The sequence below is a fragment of the Hyaena hyaena genome, unplaced genomic scaffold (assembly GCF_003009895.1).
Source record: "Hyaena hyaena isolate Hyena2069 unplaced genomic scaffold, ASM300989v1 scaffold_31, whole genome shotgun sequence".
NCBI lineage: Eukaryota > Metazoa > Chordata > Mammalia > Carnivora > Hyaenidae > Hyaena > Hyaena hyaena.
The window spans coordinates 4,148,181-4,166,163 of record NW_024080664.1 but is presented as its reverse complement, the minus strand read 5'-3'; the positions used below and the strand labels follow the sequence as shown (position 1 = coordinate 4,166,163).

Genomic DNA, 17,983 nt, shown 5'->3' with positions numbered 1-17,983 from the left:
GTTTCACTTTTAATGGCAATGCTTGTAGTACTCCACTGTTGGGTATGATGCAAATCTTCTCTTGGTTTTTAAGATAAATACTCTGAGGTTACAAGTGTTTTTCCTATTTCTAGATTATTGAGACATCTCTAAAAATAGCTTTAGGGGTGCCTGGGTGGCTCAGTTGGTTAAGGTCTGACTCTTGGTTTTGACTTGGTTTTGACTCTTGGTCATGATCTTGCGGTTCCTGAGTTTGAGCCCCGTGCATCGGGCTCTGCATTAACAGCATGGAGCCTGCTTGGGATTCTCTCTCCCTCTCTCTCTGCTCCTCCCCTGCTCGTGTGCAAAATAAACTTTAAAAGTAAATAGATAAAAATGGCCTTAGAAGTCAATTGCATCAGATGTCCCTAGAGCATCTACAGAGATGTTTCTCTGGACGAATGTCATCAGTACGGCAAAGAGCTGAGCCTGGATGGGTGAGCAGGAGTGGGGTCGGGCAGAGGGGCAGAAGGCCAGCCTGGGATGAGGGGTGTGTGCAACACGCACACAGGCACTGCAGATGCCGGGATGCGAGGCATGGGGGCTTGGGCGGGTGGATCACTGGGGTCCACGGCAGGAAGACCGGGGCAGGAGAGGACCCCGAGAGGCAGGAGGGGCCAACATCAAGGGCCCTTGAAATCGAACTGCTCAGGCTTTACCAAGAAAGTGAGCCCCACGTGTTGTCACGTCTCTTTCAAAGGTAAGACGGGAGAAAGGACAAATTCGCTTTGAGATCAATTTAAAAGCACCTCATTGGTGAGACACCGGAAGTATTTCCCTGTGAATGTGTGCAGGGAAATAGCCCAAACCCAATGACACCACGAACCCATCCAGTTTATAGTTTAAAGGGCTAGGGGTACAATATCTTTCTGTTTCATTTCTCAAGCTTGTTCGTACCTGTTGTGGGGTCTTGTTGGAAAAAATAATAGCTGACCCTCCTTCTTCTACCTTAGGGTAGTCAGGAAACGTGCCTGTTAAGTTCCTGAGGAAGCAAAAGAGGGAGATTAGGAAGAAATGAACTCTGTCCTCTCTGTAATATTTCCCACCAGCTGGCTCTGCTTACGTTCATTTAAATGAGTGACAGATGTCAGGCCCCTGGCGGCCGGACACCCTGCCTCTGAGGAGAGGGGGCAGCTGGGAGATGTTGCTAGAGGTTTGCTTCCTCTACGTAATTGTTACTCTGAGACAGACACCCCTCTCTTTAAAACAGATTGTATTCCCTCCTCCCCCTTTTTAAAAATTATTGAGACACTGTGTGCTTAAGTTAGGAATGAAGACAGAAGCACAAATCATTTCTTCCTGTTTAAAATTTAGAATAAACACAGGATTTTGAAACTAAACAGAAGGACGGAGCTGTTCAGATGACAAATTTACTAGCAGTGAGTGCACGAAATACACGGATGTGTTTTAAAGTTTCTGTAAGGCTCAGGCTCCATTTTGTACGGGTCCCAAATAGTTTTTGTGTCACCGTATAATTTTTACCTGTTAAAAAGCAGACTTTGCAATTTATTAAAAAAATTCTCCTAAGGTTTATTCATTTTTGAGAGACAGAGGGAGACACAGTGTGAGTGGGGGAGAGACAGGGAGACACAGAATCCAAAGCAGGCTCCAGGCTCTGAGCTGTCAGCACAGAGCCCTACGTGGGGCTCGAACCCACGAACCGTGAGATCATGACCATCAGTGGACTGCTGATGAAGTGAAGTTGGCTGCTCAACCAACGGAGCCACCCAGGTACCCCACAGACTTTGCAACTGAATACTGAGGAATTGCAGGGACGTGTAGTTACTATTTCTAAGTGCCAGGGGTCCACTGAAGCGGGGAATCTAAGGGTTAGAGGAGAGAGCCATGCTGAAGATGGGTCTACCACAGTGCTTCGCAAACATCTGCCCTTTGGAGCCCTTTATGCTCTTCTAACTTTTGAGCATCTCAGTGAGCTCTTGTGTATGTGAGTTCTAGCTATTGGGATTTACTGTCTTAGATATTAAAATGTAGAAATACCTAAAACATACACTTTACATTTGCTTAAAAATAACAACACTGACAAACCCCTGATATGTTCATATCAATAACATCTTTAATATATGTCCAAAAACAAAAACAAAAAATAGAAGAGCGCTATTGTTCTGCATCTTTGAAGCCTTTTTAATGCAGGGCCTGGGCGTCAGCCGGCCGCTCCTATCTGCTTCTGTATTCATTCTGTTGCCAAACTCTGCTTCGGTTGAAGTTTGGGAAGAAAACCTGTCCTCACATTTGATGCATTTCATTACTCATTAATAATTCCACCGGCCTCAAAACCAAATGTCTAAGTGCTGGGAAGCTCTCAGGCTCACGGGGGTGATCACAAGATTTCCAAAAATTTAATTTCTGTGCTGTCAGAGGTTTTCCTTCAGGCTCATTTTGTTCATTTTTGAGGGTTTGGCAGTTGTTTGCTCAATTAAGAATAATGTTTTGTGAAAAGTGGCTGGTGTGGCTGAAAGCAGACAACCCCACGGGTGTGGGCTGAGACAGCAAGCCCACTTCGGCGTGGGGCCAACGGCATTCAGTACACTCCTGATTTCATCACACAGAATATTAAAAAGCTGTGAGGGGTGCCTGGGGGACTCAGTTGGTTAAGCGTCCAACTTCGCCTCAGGTCATGATCTCACGGTTCATGGGTTCGAGCCCCGCATCAGGCTCTGTGCTGACAGCTAGCTCAGAGCCTGGAGCTGCTTCAGATTCTGTGTCTCCCTCTCTCTCTCTGACCCTCCCCTGCTCACACTGTGTGTGTGTGTCTCTCTCTCAGAAATAAAAAAATTAAAAAAAATTAAAAAGCTGTGTAGTCAAGGGTCAAGTCTTTTTAAAAAATATTTATTCATTTATTTTTGAGAGAAAGAGGGTGTGAGTGGGGGAGGGACAGAGAAAGAGGGAGACACAGAATCCAAAGCAGGCTCCAGGCTCCGAGCTGTCAGCACAGAGCCCAACCCGGGGCTCAAACCCATGAACTATAAGATCATGACCTGAGCTGAAGTTGGACACTTAACTAACTGAGCCATCCAGGTGTCCCAAGGGTCAAGTTTTCTTAATACAATTTTTTTTTTTTTTTTACTGTGTCCTCAAAGATACTGTTTAATGAAACTTTTCTTGAAAGGCAGATGCATGGTGCTGAGGGCCACGCTGACTTTGACTTGGGGCTGCTGCTTGGTTCGTGCTTAGGAGCCAACATCCCCTGCTGCTGTTGCCACATTGTTTCCATAGGATGCTCTTAAAACCTTTAGAAACAGTCACATCGTTGTCTGCACAAAACATCTCAGGTCTCTTGAATCCTTGCTTTGGGCTCATTTAATTGGAATGTGACTCAGCTCCTTAGCTTTGCTATGAAAGGAACTGAACACAGTGGAGCATATGTAGCCAAGTGAGGGGGCAGGGGCAGGGTGATGGTAGGGGATCACACGCTAAGTGTGCCATTCTGTCAATGGAGCCACCATCGTCGTAGCTACCTTGGTGGACTCATGCACTCATTTACCCACCCATCTATCCATCCATCCATCCATCAACCATCCATCCACCATCCATCAACCATCCATCCATCCATCCATCCACCCATCCATCCATCCACCCATCCACTCATCCATCATCCATCATCCATCCATCTGTCCATCCATCCATCCATCCACGCACTCACCCATCCATCCATCATCCATCCACCCATCCCTCCACCCACTCACCTGTCCACCCATCCATCCATTGATCATCCACCCATCCACTCATCCATCCATCCATCCACCATCCATCCACCCATCCACTCATCCATCATCTATCCATCAATCCACCCATCTGTCCATCCATCCATCCATTGATTATCCATCCATCCACCCATCCATCCATCCATCCACCATCCATCCACCCATCCACTCATCCATCATCTATCCATCAATCCACCCATCTGTCCATCCATCCATCCATCCACGCACTCACCCATCTATCCATCATCCATCCACCCACCCCTCCACCCACTCACCTGTCCATCCATCCATCCATCGATCATCCATCCATCCAACCATCTACTCATCCATCCATCCAACCATCCATCCATCCATCCAATCTATCCAACCATCCATGTATTCATATAGTCAATCAACAAACACCTGCTTAGTATGAATGAGATTCTGGATGTAGTGTTGGGAGACAGTGATCTGAAGATTAAAATGTCAGCGATTGCCCTGAGGCTCTCACCTTCCACAATCACATGCCTGATGCATTTGTTTGACCTCAGACACTGCTTGTTCACAAGACTCAAATCTCAAATCCTATTAAACTGCCTGACCACCAGTCTGTCTTGTTCTGTGCCTCACTTGGCCTTGACAGGTTAAAAAGTATGATTACATTTGGACTAAAAGCTTGAGCACTCTCTCTTCTGTGTACCCACCCACCCATCCCCCCGATGGCCACCTTTACATGCAGCTCCATTGTCTAATTTTATTTCCACGCTTTAAAGCTTGTGTGTTTTGAAGGATGCAGAACAAACCTAGAAACTTACATAAACTAAAAACATAAAGGATTTACATGTGCCATTTCTAAAATAGAATTCATAATTATGTTACACATCAGTTGTCACAGTAAGATTTAATAATGCACGCATTAGAGTTTTCATAATACTTTCTTGCAAAAATAGGATCAAATATGTCTATTTTTAACAGATAAAAGGACATACTTAGTTTCTTTAAGTCACATTAGCTTAAGTAATTAACCATAAACTGAAATTGGATGTCTTGACCTTAAAAACTGCAAAACTGCAAAAACTGTTGCAGGGCACACATTTAAAAGATATATTTTAAAATTCTTACCTAGATACGACAATGTAGCCTGATAGCCTTGGCTCACCCCTCCGTGCACACACACGTGTGCACACACATGCATCATACATGTGCACTTGCACGTGCACACACACACACTTTCCTGTGCTCACACCACCTCCATGTTCCTCCTCCCTCATAAGGAGTCCTCTGACGCCATAGGCGTTGTCTCCCAGCCTTTGGATATTACAAGTGCGTCCCGGGTTTGCACAGACCGGGAGTCTCTCTGTAGCCCTGTCCCGTGTGTCCTGTGACTCAGTCACTTAGGGAATGATGACAGGTTTTGAATTTTACTTTGTTTCCTCGGCTGGTGGGTTTCACCCTCACATTTTCAGCTGTGGGGCCATGGCCTCCTCTCTCCTGACTCAGGGTGCTTAGAGCCAGGGTACACTTGATCTTTCCTGCTGCTCATCATAAGGAAGCTGTAAGGTGACGAGTGTTTTGTCACACTGTGAGGTGTGAAGACTGCAGGGGACTGTTGGCTTAGACTTGGGGACGACTAAAGAGAATATGATTTTGGCTCCCACTGTGCTCCTGGCAGAAACAGCTGGGGGCTGACAGCATCGGCTGCAGGTGACAGCCACCTGGGGACTTCCGGGGGAGTAACTGAAGACCTACACTGACATGGCGTCAGGAGAGATTACAGGTAGAAATGACATGTATGGTTTCTGGCAGACTCTGCTCCCCCCATGGGCACCTCCTTTCTGTCCTCACCTTCTCCGCAGTCCCACGATCACAAGGAGCACTGCTGTCCTCTCACTTGGGTACAGATGTGGTATATGGTCACCATCCATGGTGCCCAAAGACCCCTGGTGCCTATCCAGGCCCCCTGTCCGGAAAACCTGCCACTGTATTTAGTGACACATGGTGTGAACATCGGTATCATTCAAGATGCCGGAATTGCAAGGTGATGGGTTCTTGGCCTGGAAATTTCTCCTACCCGCCCCTCCCCAGGACTTTGCTACTCATTGCCTGGATGTGTCCCGGGGAGGGGAGTGGAGGCCCCCACTATGCAGAGACAGCTGGTCCCCTCTCTGACTGGTAGAAGGGACCAGCACTCCCCAGATGGACCAGCCTGGTCCTATCCACCAGGACCTCAGAACGTGGCCTCATTTGGAAATGGGGCCATTGGAGAGAGCATTAGTTGAGAGGAGGTAATACTGGAGGGAGCCAGGTGGGCCCAGATCTAATGTGACTGGTGTCCTTATAAACAGGGGACAGTTAGGACCGCAGGACAGACACACACAGAGAAGGGACCATGGGAAGACACAGGGAGAAGGTGGCCATCCACATGCCAAGGTGAGGCCTGGAACAGCTTCTCCCTCACAGCCTGTGCAAGGAGCCAGCGCCATGGTGGTCTTTGACTTGCAGCCCCAGACTGTGACGGGGTGCACTCCGGCTGTCTCAGCCGCCAGGCTGTGGTACTTGTTATGGTCACCCTCGCAAGCTAATCCATGAGTTTGATGCTGGCAGCTTCTGTGGATGGTTTACTGCTCCTCTCCACTCTCTTGAGATCTTTCAGATAGCAGAGTCCTCTTTTCTGGGAGGTTCTCTTTCTTTGTTTCTTTCTGCCTCTCTCATCCCTCCGCCATCCTTTTAGGCTGCCCTCCTCTGCCTCACACAGGAGCTCAGATTGCAAGGCTTATAATCGGTATCTGAGCTCTTGACTGTCCCTTCCTTCATTTCAGGAGGAAGATCTATTCACGCTCTCCTGTCCCTCATGGCCACCCGCTCAGCCTTCTGGCTCAGGGTCTCCTCGTCTCCCAGACTCTAGGTGCTGGGGAGACAGGGCTTTGTTCTTGGGCTCTTTTCTGTGCATGTTCATCAGGGTCTCATCCAGTGTCACGGCTTCAAGCAGCACCGTGCGCTCCACCCCTCTCCACACCGTGTCTCCTGCCCGTCTGTCCCCTGGGCTGCAGACCTGCATGTGATGCCTGCCCTGCACCCTCCTCGGAAGTGCAGTGAGTTCGTCAAGCCCAGATGCTGCAGGCTCAGCCCCTGCCCTCACCTCGTCCCCCAACCTCCTCTTCCTCTTGAAGTTGACTAGAGGGGCAAAAATCTAGACCTCCTTCAGGCCTCTGTTCAATCCATCCGCAAACCCTGTGGGCTCTGCCTTCCGACCACACCTGCGGCCCGACCCCCTGTCACTCCCGCGCTGGCCCAGCCACCGTCATCCCTGCAACTCACCTCTCTATAAGGCGCCGGGCGCTTGCTGCTCCGCTGCTCAGGCTCTCACTACACTCCTTGCAGCAGCCAGAGCGACCCTTTTAAAACAGAAGCCATAACACACCCCTTCTCTGCTCCAAGATTGCCAACTCTCTCACTCAAAATGAAAACCAATGGCCTTGGGCTCAGGTGAACTTAGGTACCTGCTTACAGGTACCGTCACATGCAATCCGTAACGACAGCCCCTTTCACTCTTACATGTCCTGGTTTGGACATTAAATTCCATGGTTCCTCCACTTGCAATGGCCTTCGTAACGCTCGCCTGCTACCTCCCTGGCTTGGCCCTCATCACCTTCCCCTACTCACCTGCTTCCAGCTGGGTTCTCCCTCCTGAGAGACAAGCTCTCTCGCATAGATAATACACTCAAACGGCATCGCATCAGAGAGGTCTTCCCTGACCATCTTGTATAAAATAAGTTCTTCAGCCAAATAAAATATATGTTCCCTGTTATGCAACATCTGACGGCCCCGGCCCAGTAGGTGTATGTGGGGTAGGGAAGAACGGGCGTGTAAAGTTGTTTTCGGATCATTACTTCAGCTTCTCTTTACAGTTTGGAAATTCCTTTCAGAGATGCGGGAATCTTCTCTACTTAGATTTTAGCACCAAAAAAATCTCTGCAATATTGCTGTGTTAAATACTCTACCTCTGTGCATAATGATTGAAATCACAGCATTCCCTCAATTAGATTTTGAGTCTCGATTCCAAAGACATTTGATTATCTTTCATCATTTCGCTGATCTGCAAAGTTACTGGCTGTAGGTGCTTCGACACTGTTCCCGGACCCCCTCCCACCTTCCATTTGTCCCCCAGTCGTGGCAGCAGGGGTTTCAGCCAGGCACCTGGGCCACCTAGCGGGGCAAGTGATACGGAAAATGGAACTCGTCGTGGGGCGGCATGAAAGATCACCTGAACGTGCAGATGAGGGCTCTCTCATTTCACCCAAGTCTACACAACACAACAGAAAAGGAAAAGCAGGAAAGGAGAAAAACATCCAAGGACACGAAGCTTAAGAAAGGCACACGGAGCTGGTTAAGACTGGATTCATTAGGTGTTTCTGAGCTCTTACCATTTAGTCACCTGCAAACAAATGCTGGCATATCCCGTGGGGGTTGCATTTATTTTATTTATTTTTTCTGAGAGAAAGACAGTGTGAGCAGGGGAGGGTCAGAGAGAGAGAGGGACACACAGAATCTGAAGCAGGCTCCAGGCTCTGAGCTGGCTGTCAGCACAGAGCCCAATGCGGGGCTCGAACCCACGAACCATGAGATCATGACCTGAGCCGAAGTCAGACGCTCAACCGACTAAGCCACCCAGGCGCCTCTGCGTTTATTTTAAAGTAAGAATTCAGCTTTGGGGAACAAAGGTAATTCATATTAAATTAAGTACAGTTTCTAGAAGACAGAGGTTAAAGTTATTTATTTAATCCTTTCCTTAAAAAATATTTAGACAGACCTGAACGCGAACACTGAACACGCAATATAGGACGTACCACACCTTAGAGGCACCTGCGAATCACCAAGTCCACATTACTCTGGGACTATCACAAAGGAAAGAACCCGAGGAGCCAACCAGTCCCTGTCCTTGCAGGGAATTCATCTTCTAGGTGATGCTGTCTTGTAGGTGTTCTGGGGTTGGATACCTGCAGTAGTTTGATATTTCTTCTAGCTTCTTCTATCAATCCTGCTCTTGACTCCATTTGCACGATCAGAGTTATTTAAGGGGACAGCCTCCAACCCCTTGGCTCCTGAGTGAGGCCTGCACCCATCGCACCCTCTCCCCTAACCGAGCACCCACGTGGGCTTCAAGTGTGGAAAACCATCCCACTGTGTGGTCCTGACCCAATACTTAATTCTCACCTAATTCTGCCCCGCCCCCACCCAGACCCTTGGTCCATGCTCCCTGCTTGCAATCCCTGACTTTGGCCCAACGCTTTGCCCCCAGCTTCTCTGGACCTAAGACAGAGGCTCCTGCCTGAGGCACATGGAAACAAAGCCCCATCCTGGCCCCAGAATGACTGCTCCTTCCTTCCCACTCTTCATCTCCTCAAGGGGAAGTGGGAAGGATCCTGTATTTTCTTTTGTACAAATAGTGTTTGCCTGGTATCAGGGTGGCTCCGGCAATGGTGTTGGCATGTCCTCATTTTTTTAAGTTTATTTATTTATTTTGAGAGAGAGAGAGAGAGACGCAGAGAGAGAGAGAGGCAGACTAGAGTGAGAGAGATAATCCCAAGCAGTGTCCATTCTATCAGCACAGAGCCCGACGTGGGGCTTGAACTCTTGAGCCGTGAGATCTTAACCTGAGATGAAATCAAGAGTTAGACACTTAACTGACGCCACCAGGCATCCCAGCCATTTCCTTATTGCGCCGGAAATATTTTCCCACCAGGGCTCCACAGTGTGGAGAGAGGCTGAGAACTTGCCTCGACCCCCAGGTGCTGACGTGGCCTGTCCAGAGCTGCCACGCACTGTGACCCACCCCAGCCCAGGTCACCTAAGTCCACAGCTCACAGGCATCTCCCGCTAACAGTCCCAACCTGTTTTGGAAAATCTGACGTTCCACGCAGGATGCCCGTGTTTCGTTATCTTCAATGGGAAGGATTGTAATTTGTTATAACCATGACCCCGAGTCCCCAACTGGTTACTCTCCCCGGGGAGGCAGGGTCATGGCAGCTTGCTGGGAGAAGCACTGGTCATTTCCCAGAAAGAAGAGAATTCACACTCAGACACTCCACGAGGTTCCGATTTCCCTCTGCAGTCTGTTTTCCCAAACCAGGAGACGGAAAAAGATCTTTTGTCCGCCCGGAGCACTGTTGGCGAGAAAATGTGGTTTTTCCAGACCTGAAATAACTGTGGGAGGTGTGCTTACCGATCATACAAATATTCTTTTAAATATTTCCTCATGCTGAACTTTGTCCGTGCGAGGACTCCACTCCTGGACATGTGCCGATTGTCGGGAAGATCTGTAGAGACCTACAGGAAGCCCTGGGCGAAGAGCCGAGAGAGGAGACCCAGCCTGACTCTGGCCGCTTCTCCCGTGGGAGGCACGGCTTCTCGGGAGCCCTGTTCACCTGCTGCAGTGAAACGTTAGCTCTTTTCTTCCTCTGATGGCTTCACCATTTGTAGAGTGGAGGTCAGATGTGAATTTGAATTTCTTTAGCTGCTACTGAGGTGGACACTTTGCCTCGCGCCCTGTGCATCTGTGTCTCGTCCTTCCTCGGATCCACGGATGTAGCAGAAGTTACAGCAGCTCACAGGATGCATGTTGCACGGAGGTTTACAAAGCACTTTCACACCTGCCCTTCACAAAGCACTTTCTCATTTCATCCTTGCAGAAATTCGGTGAGATAAGCATTTCTCTCCACTTTGCAAAGGAGGAAACTTGAAAATGCGACAGAGTTTAAGTGATTTATCCTAAGGCAAATGGGGAAGAGCCTGGATTCTGACTTGAACGTGACCTTCGGTCTGGATGCCCAGGGCGCCCCCACTCATCACAGCCACTTGCTGTGTTTGCACGAACGATTAGACAATGGATTCCTAATACGTGCACGTCTGCCCCGGATGCCCTTCTGCACCCACACGCCCTTTGCCCCTATTGGTTCTGCTATTAGCAATCCTCACAGAGCGAAAGCGGAGAGACTCTGTGATGTACTGTTTGTATTAGTAAAAACGGCAAACAACAAAAGCTGTCATAAGACCCTGCAAATAAGCACCCGCTGGGGAATGTTACATAATTGTGGTGAAGCCTCGAGGTAGAACTCTGTTTCTGGACTTGACTTCATCTGTCTTCTTTACCTGTTCGCCACGGGCACTTTGTAAACGCTTGACACGCTCACAAAGACTAACTGCTCTAAAGGAACAGCGGGGATGTTAATGGTAGACTATTCACCGGGGAAGGCCAGGCTGGGAAGTGATAGGCGTATAGAAAGAAAACGGGATGGAGGAGAGACTCAGGTGCGTGTGCTTCTGCGTGCAGGTGCGTGGAGACTGGTGCGTGGAGACAGGCCGTGCCCCCGTGTGCACCTGGCTTCACTCACAGCTGCGGGAATGGGTGGAGGAAGACCAGTAAGTTCTTCCCTATGCATTTTAGTATTGCTTCCCTTCGTACAGCATATAGGAAGTACGTTGGTAATTAAATAAAACAACAAAGGAAAATAAATTCCAATAAAAATAAATATTGTATTTGGCTGGTTTCCTTTTTTCCCCTTCAAGTTGTTTTTATTATTTATTTATTTTGAGAGAGAGAGAGAGAGCGAGCAAGCAGGGGAGGGGCAGAGACAGAGAGAGAGAGAGAGAGAATCCCAAGCAGACTCAAGCAGTCAGCACAGACCCTTACGTAGGCCTTGAATTCACAAACCATGAGATCATGACCTGAGCCAAACTCAAGAGTCGGACGCTTAACCGATTGAAGCCCCCAGGTGCCCCTGGTTGGTTTCCTTTTATGTCTTATTTTAGGGTTTGGCTATGATACACACTTTGTAAATGTTGCAAGGGCATCAATCCAATTTTCTTTGAATATATTTTTATTTCTGTAAATCAGAAGATTGTGACCTATCTCTAGGAGAGTGGAGTTCTCCACTCTGCTTTCCACCCCCTGCTGGCTGTAGTAACTAAATCAACCTAGCTCTTGCAATTACGCTGTTTGCATTCTTATTACTTCTTGTTACCTAATTTATCATACGCTGTTTATTTCCATCGCTGTTTGTCACTTCCCGGGCCCTTTACTTTGCTCCGCTGATCTACGTGTATACTTTTAGATTAGTAAACTGCATTTACCTTATTTTTCTTTATAATATACTTGAAAACACAGTGCCATCTGTCCTGCCCTGTTGCTGTTCTTCTCTTGTTTTAATCCTAATGGCTTTAATAATTATGTTTGCGAGTTCAATAAATAATCCTGTTGGGGTTTTAATTGGAATTGCATTCTCTCTATAAATTACCCAGAGCAGACGGGCCCTCTTTCCATCTGACCAGGAGTGTGGCGTGTCTGCCCGGTTATTCAAGTCTTTTTTCATCCCTTCCTTTGAACATGTATAGACGTCTTAAATTTTCACATGTTTTTCTTTCACATTGAGTCTATTGTTGATTTAAAAAGTACATTTTGCCACTTTCTTGAAAATATGTATTCTTATTTCCTTTTCATGTCATCATACTGAAAATAAATTATATTATGGAACTAACTAATATTAGGGGCAAAAGCCATCCATACTGCCCTTTCATGGGAAGGCCTGCAGCGTTTCCTCATTAAGCGCATGGCTTTCTTTTGTTTTAAAAAATCCTGGGTGGTTTGCTCATTCACGCGCTCATTTAGAACCTATTCAGTGAGTCTCCACTCCGACACACTGAGGCACCGGGAGACAGCAGTAAACAGAACATATAAAAGTCTGTTTTTATTCAGCTTACATTTTATTATGCTAAGAGTTAATCCTTGTCTTTCCCTTTTTAAATTTTATGTTATTTTATGTATTTCTGTCTTTATTTTTTTCTGTTTATTTATTTTGGAGAGTGAGAATGAGTAAAGCAGGGCAGAGAGAGGGAGACACAGAATCTGAAACAGGCTCCAGGCTCTGAGCTGTCAGTGCAGAGCCCGACGCGGGGCTCGAACCCACGAACTGCAAGATCATGACCTGAGCCTAACCGGAAGCTTCACCGACTGAGCCCCCCAGGCGCCCCACGACATGTAAGTTTTGCAAAATCCTACAAAATAAGGGTCCAGCCCCCAATCACATCCCCTAACTTGCCTTCTCCCAGATCGCGCTGGCAGCCACAACAGAGCGCACGCCTGGGGCAGGTCTGGGGGCCGGGATTCCCGGCGAGGGGGCTCCTGCGTGAGGTCACAGCACCTGCTCTGAGGAGGGACGGGTCCCTGGGCCAATCTGGACGTCTGGGGGCGGCAGGTCTCAGTCAGTGAGCCCGGGGGGACTGGGGAGCCCTGCAGGGTCACGGCCGCCATAGAGTTTTATAGGACAGCTCACCGTCCGTGTGGCGGACAGACTGCGCGCAGCCTGTGTTCTCTGCCTGCGGGTGTTTAGGCCTCTGTGTGTTTCCCTCCCCTTGAGTGTGGGCGGGACCCACGCTGCCTTGTAACCCACGGAATAGCCAGCACGGCCACGGGAGGTGACCTTGTGACTGATCCCCACCTTGCTCTCAGACCCCCTCCCTTGCTGGCTTTGATGAGGCAAGTTGCCAGACCGACGGGCCCCCCTATCCCAGAGCTGGGGGCGACTCCGGCCAACAGCCAGCAAGCCCTGGGGCCCTGGGTCTGGCAGCCCCCCAGGAGCTGCCCGCCGCCAGCAGCCACGGGAGCTTGGAAGCCGATGAGACCCCGTCGGCAGCCCTGGGGGACCCTCAGCAGAGGAGGCAGCTAAGCCCAGCACCCTGATCCACCGTAACCGTGAGACCCTCAAGGGCTGTGGGTTGAAGCCAGTGAGTTTGTAAGCCAGTGACACGGTTCGGCAGCAATGGAGAGCGAATCCACTGTCGTCACGCCGAAATGGACTCGGGGGAGCAGGGGTGGTGGTGGGAACGAGCTACGAGGCCGTCTAGGTTCGGGCTCACACGGCTCAGACCAGGCCTGCTGGCAGCAAAGACGGAGGCCTGAGACGTGGGAGGGTTTGGGGCATATTCTGAAGTTAAAGCCAATGGAATTTTCTGATGGACTGGAATTTGGGCTCCGAGAAGGAGAGGCGTCAGGATCGTGGCTCAGGGATGGGCAGGGTGGGTTCTCCATCCGCCGGGGTGGGGACAGCGCTGAGGGAGGGAGGTTCTGGGCATGTGGACCTGAGAGGTCCCCCAGCCAGCCGATACCGAGTGGGTCGCCACACCTCCACGTCCCTCCAGGCTGGGGACTCACACTTGGGAGTCAGCGCAGCTCGGATGGCACGAAAAGCCACATGTCAGAGGGAGACAAGGAGGGGATGGGAACGTGGGCCTGGGCTCTGAGCCTGCGGTGCTGAGGTGAGAAGGTGCGAGGGATCAGGAGGGAGAGCAGCACGTGTGGGTGGCTTCGGTCAGCCCTTCCCACCCAGGATCCTCCCCTCTCGTCAGATGATGCTACTGCCATTCGTCTGATGCAAACTCATCGTGACCAAAGTCAGTCTCAATAGACGGGAGGGTTGTTGGACAAAGCAGATGATTTCACGGAACTGGCAGAGATGACTTCAAGTCAGGCGACCTTTCCAGCAGGAAAAGATGGATATTTCTGGTCCTCGGCGGCAGATCTGTTCCCTACGTCGGCTGCCGCTTCTCGCCGGTACCCTGAACGCCTTAAACGTAACAGCCTATGGTCGTTGAAAATGCAGTGTCATTTCTGGATCACCTGACCCAGTAAGTGTATTGAAATGATTTGCGATGAACCTTCCAGAGTAGTGGAATTACTATGATTAGTTTTCACTGTTTTTAATATTTATTTATTCATTTTGAGGGAGAGAGACAGAGAGCAAGCAGGGAAAAGGCAGAGAGAGGGAGGGAGAGAGAATCCCAAGCAGGCCTGGTGCTGCCAGCACAGAGCCCAATGCAGGCAGGGCTTAAACTCACGAACTGTGAGATCATGACCTGAGCTGAAACTTAGAGTCGGATGCTTAACTGACTGGACCACTGAGGTGCCCCTACAGTAGTGGAATTATTTTTAAAAAATTTTTAATGTTTATTTATTTTTGAGGGACAGAGAGAGACAGAGCATGAACAGGGGAGGGCCAGAGAGAGAGAGAGGGAGACACAGAATCGGAAGCAGGCTCCCATGTGGGGCTCGAACTCACAGACCATGAGATCATGACCTGAGCCGAAGTCAGATGCTCAACCAACTGAGCCACCCAGGCGCCCCAAAGGAATTATTAACACTTATGTGCTCAGAACTTGATACCGTTGTGTCTTCTAATGGTTCCAACAGTCTTACAAGGTAGGTACTGTCATTGTTGTCGGTGGTTTTCAGATGAGAAAACCCAGGCTTTCAGTGACTTGTCCACGCAGATCCGCTCCACGGCCTGCGGGCTCAGGTCCACTGAGGCCACCACGCGCGAGCCACGTGGGGCTGGGAGGTCTCGGGAAGCAACTGTTGGTTTAGGTCCCGGTAATAAAAAACATAGAATAAAGCTTTAGACCCAGTAAAGAAGCATCTGGTGGCTGGATGTATCGCAAAAACAGTATTTTCCTGGAAATGACGAAAGCCGGGGCCACAGCCGCTAATTAGTCGTGTGGCGGGAGGGGTGAGGGAAGCGCTCTGTCGCTGTGGGAACGGGCTTCGCTTACTCTGCCAAACGGTGTAGCCGAAGTGGGTTTACCCACTCAGTTGTTCAAAAACAAGTACGGTGTGCCTCTTAGACCGTTTCCAAAGTTGCTTTCAGGTCTAGAAGTTCTATGATTTATACGTGACAGAAGTTGGCGGGGAAACACAATGTTAATTTCCTACAGAATCTACTCAGTGATTAACGTTACTTGCTTATAAAAAGATATTTGACGTAGCTCTCTGTCTTTATGTGCTTTTATGGAGGAAGCTGGGGGAGAAAAACACTCATGCCTAGGAAACGGGGGGTACAGAACATTTGGTAAAGTTAGGACCTATTAAAAATTTATGCATATTGTCAAAGATTCTTGCGCAAATGTGAAAATGACCAGTGCGAGAGCTTGCGGTGATTTAGAAAGGAGAAGTAGTAAAATGATAAATATTTCCCTTGAGGTCTGACACTGTGCTTCAACAGGTCCCACTGTTTCAGACTCCCAGGGCAGAGATTTATCTGTGTTTCATCAAGTATGAAAAATATATGGGTGGAGGGGTTTCCGGCCGGTACCCACCCCCCCAAGTCATCCAGCTACCTCCATTAATGTCAGCAGGCTCATAAATTTCTCCTGTGTTCTAAAGAAAGCGGCTTGTACCCCTGCACAGAAGCCTCCAAAAGTGTCACTTGCTGCCTATAAATTCACTTGCACTCAATAAAGGCAATTGGCTGCACATGGACTTAATTACCACGGCCCTCCTTGGGAAACTGAGGGGCTCACCATTTCTCAAAGGAGAGGAGGGAAAAGTGGTGCACAATTTCACAGTGGCACATCACGAAATCTGATTTATTCACCGATGTTTCTCCTTACTAGTGCGAGAGTATGAGCAGTTACCGCTCAAGATGGAAGCTTCCTTCCTGATTCGAAAGTAATACCTTTGCTCGTGCTTGAATTCTATCGGAACCTCCAGTGCCTGCTTTTATTTTATTAAAAGAAACAACATATTAGTGATCACAAAGTGGGTCAGTTTGATTTCAGTAACTCTCCCATTGGGAAAATGACCCATGTGGTTTCCTTGCACCTTTCTGTCTTTTTTTTTTTTTAATATTTTTATTTATTTCTAGGAGAGAGAGAGACAGAGCGAGCAGGGGAGGGTCAGAGAGATAGGGAGACACAGACTCCGAAATAGGCTGGCAGTCAGCACAGAGCCCGACGCGGGGCTCGAACCCACGAACCACAAGATCATGACCTAAGCGAAAGTCGGACGCTTAACCGACTAAGCCACCCAGGCGCCCCTGCACCTTTCTGTCTTAAATATTTGTAAAGGACAATTGACAAAGGGCAAGGGCAGATCACCTGAGGAAGGAATGGAGAGATTTCACATTCAAAGAGGCTGCCCTCGGCTTCTGTTCACGCACTCCTGGTTCGAAACCTCGGCCATCATTCATCCACCCACCTCTCCTCCTTTAAAGGAGTAAGGCATCCCCTTATCTATTTCAAGAATCCAGAAAGCCTGGGAAAGCAGGCTTAGAAGGAGAGTGTACGTTAGTGAAACAGTCACATATGTGCATTGTAAACTTACTTCTTAAGTGTGACTTCTAAAAATAATCACGGATACACAGCAACAGAATGCAGAAAAGGGTAGCTTTAGGGCACAAAGGTTAATTCCCAAGATTCTCTGTCCTTATTGGATCGAGTGGAAAATATGAATTTATGAAGCACAAAGGCGGGATAATTTCTGTCCAGAGCAACACATCCATGTCGACATATGTCTGTAAGACTCAGAAACGAAGGGCGAGTGAAAACAAACCTAAAGGCTCTGTGTCCGAAGAATCAGCCAGTCCTCTGTCACGACGTATTATGCACACTCTAAAGCAGATGGCCCAGAGTCGTCTGACTTTCCCAGTTGGTGGAGAGTCAGTGGACTGGGGGGCTTTCACATTCCCAAGATAATTTTGGTTTTAATTTTTTCAGTGGTGCTCTGCCACTCCCTACGGGGATTCTCTACACGCCCCCCCTCCCTAGAGGGCATACAGAGGATGGCAGTGACTGGCCCAGAGCCACTCAAAGTACCATGCCAGGGGCAGAACTATCCGCATCTGCTTGGAGCTTGTTAGAAACTCAAACTCTACACCAAAAAAGCAGGCAACAAAAGCAAAAATAGACACAGGGGATGACATTAAACTGAAAAGCTTTTGTGCAGCAAAGGAAACAATCAACAAAATGAAAGCTGACCTAATAAAATGGGAGAAAATATTTGCAAGCCATCCATCTGACAAAGGGTTAACACCTAAAATATAGGGGGGGGAGGTTCCTAAAACTCAATATATCAAAAACACACACACACACAGAAACCTTGATTTTAAAAATGGGTGAAGGACCCGAATAGACATTTCTCAAGACCTACAGATGTGCAGTAAGTACATGAAAAGATGCCCACCATCACTCATCACCCGGGAAACGCAAATCAGAACCACAATGAGATAGCACCTCACACCTATCAGAACGGCTGGTATCAGAGATGAAAAATAATAAGAAAAGGGGGCCCTTGTGCATTGTTGGTGGGGATGCAAATTGGTGAGGCCATTATGAAAACGCTTTTCCATTTTTGGGAAATAAACTGAGGACTGCAGAGTTATATGCACACTAAATAATAGAAAGTATATATATTGCTCTCTGCCCTCAGTTCCTGGCAT

The 17,983-nt window shown here is 48.5% G+C and overlaps 1 protein-coding gene across 1 annotated transcript in view; it reads right to left on the bottom strand.

Annotated features, from left to right (window-relative positions):
• IQCA1 (IQ motif containing with AAA domain 1) overlaps window positions 1-17,983 on the bottom strand; it is a 139,726-nt gene that overhangs the window by 83,183 nt on the left and 38,560 nt on the right. Inside the window, exon 6 of the mRNA XM_039228605.1 lies at window positions 916-1,000. Within this exon, the coding sequence (XP_039084536.1) occupies window positions 916-1,000 (85 nt within the window). The remainder of the gene's footprint in view (window positions 1-915; window positions 1,001-17,983) is intronic.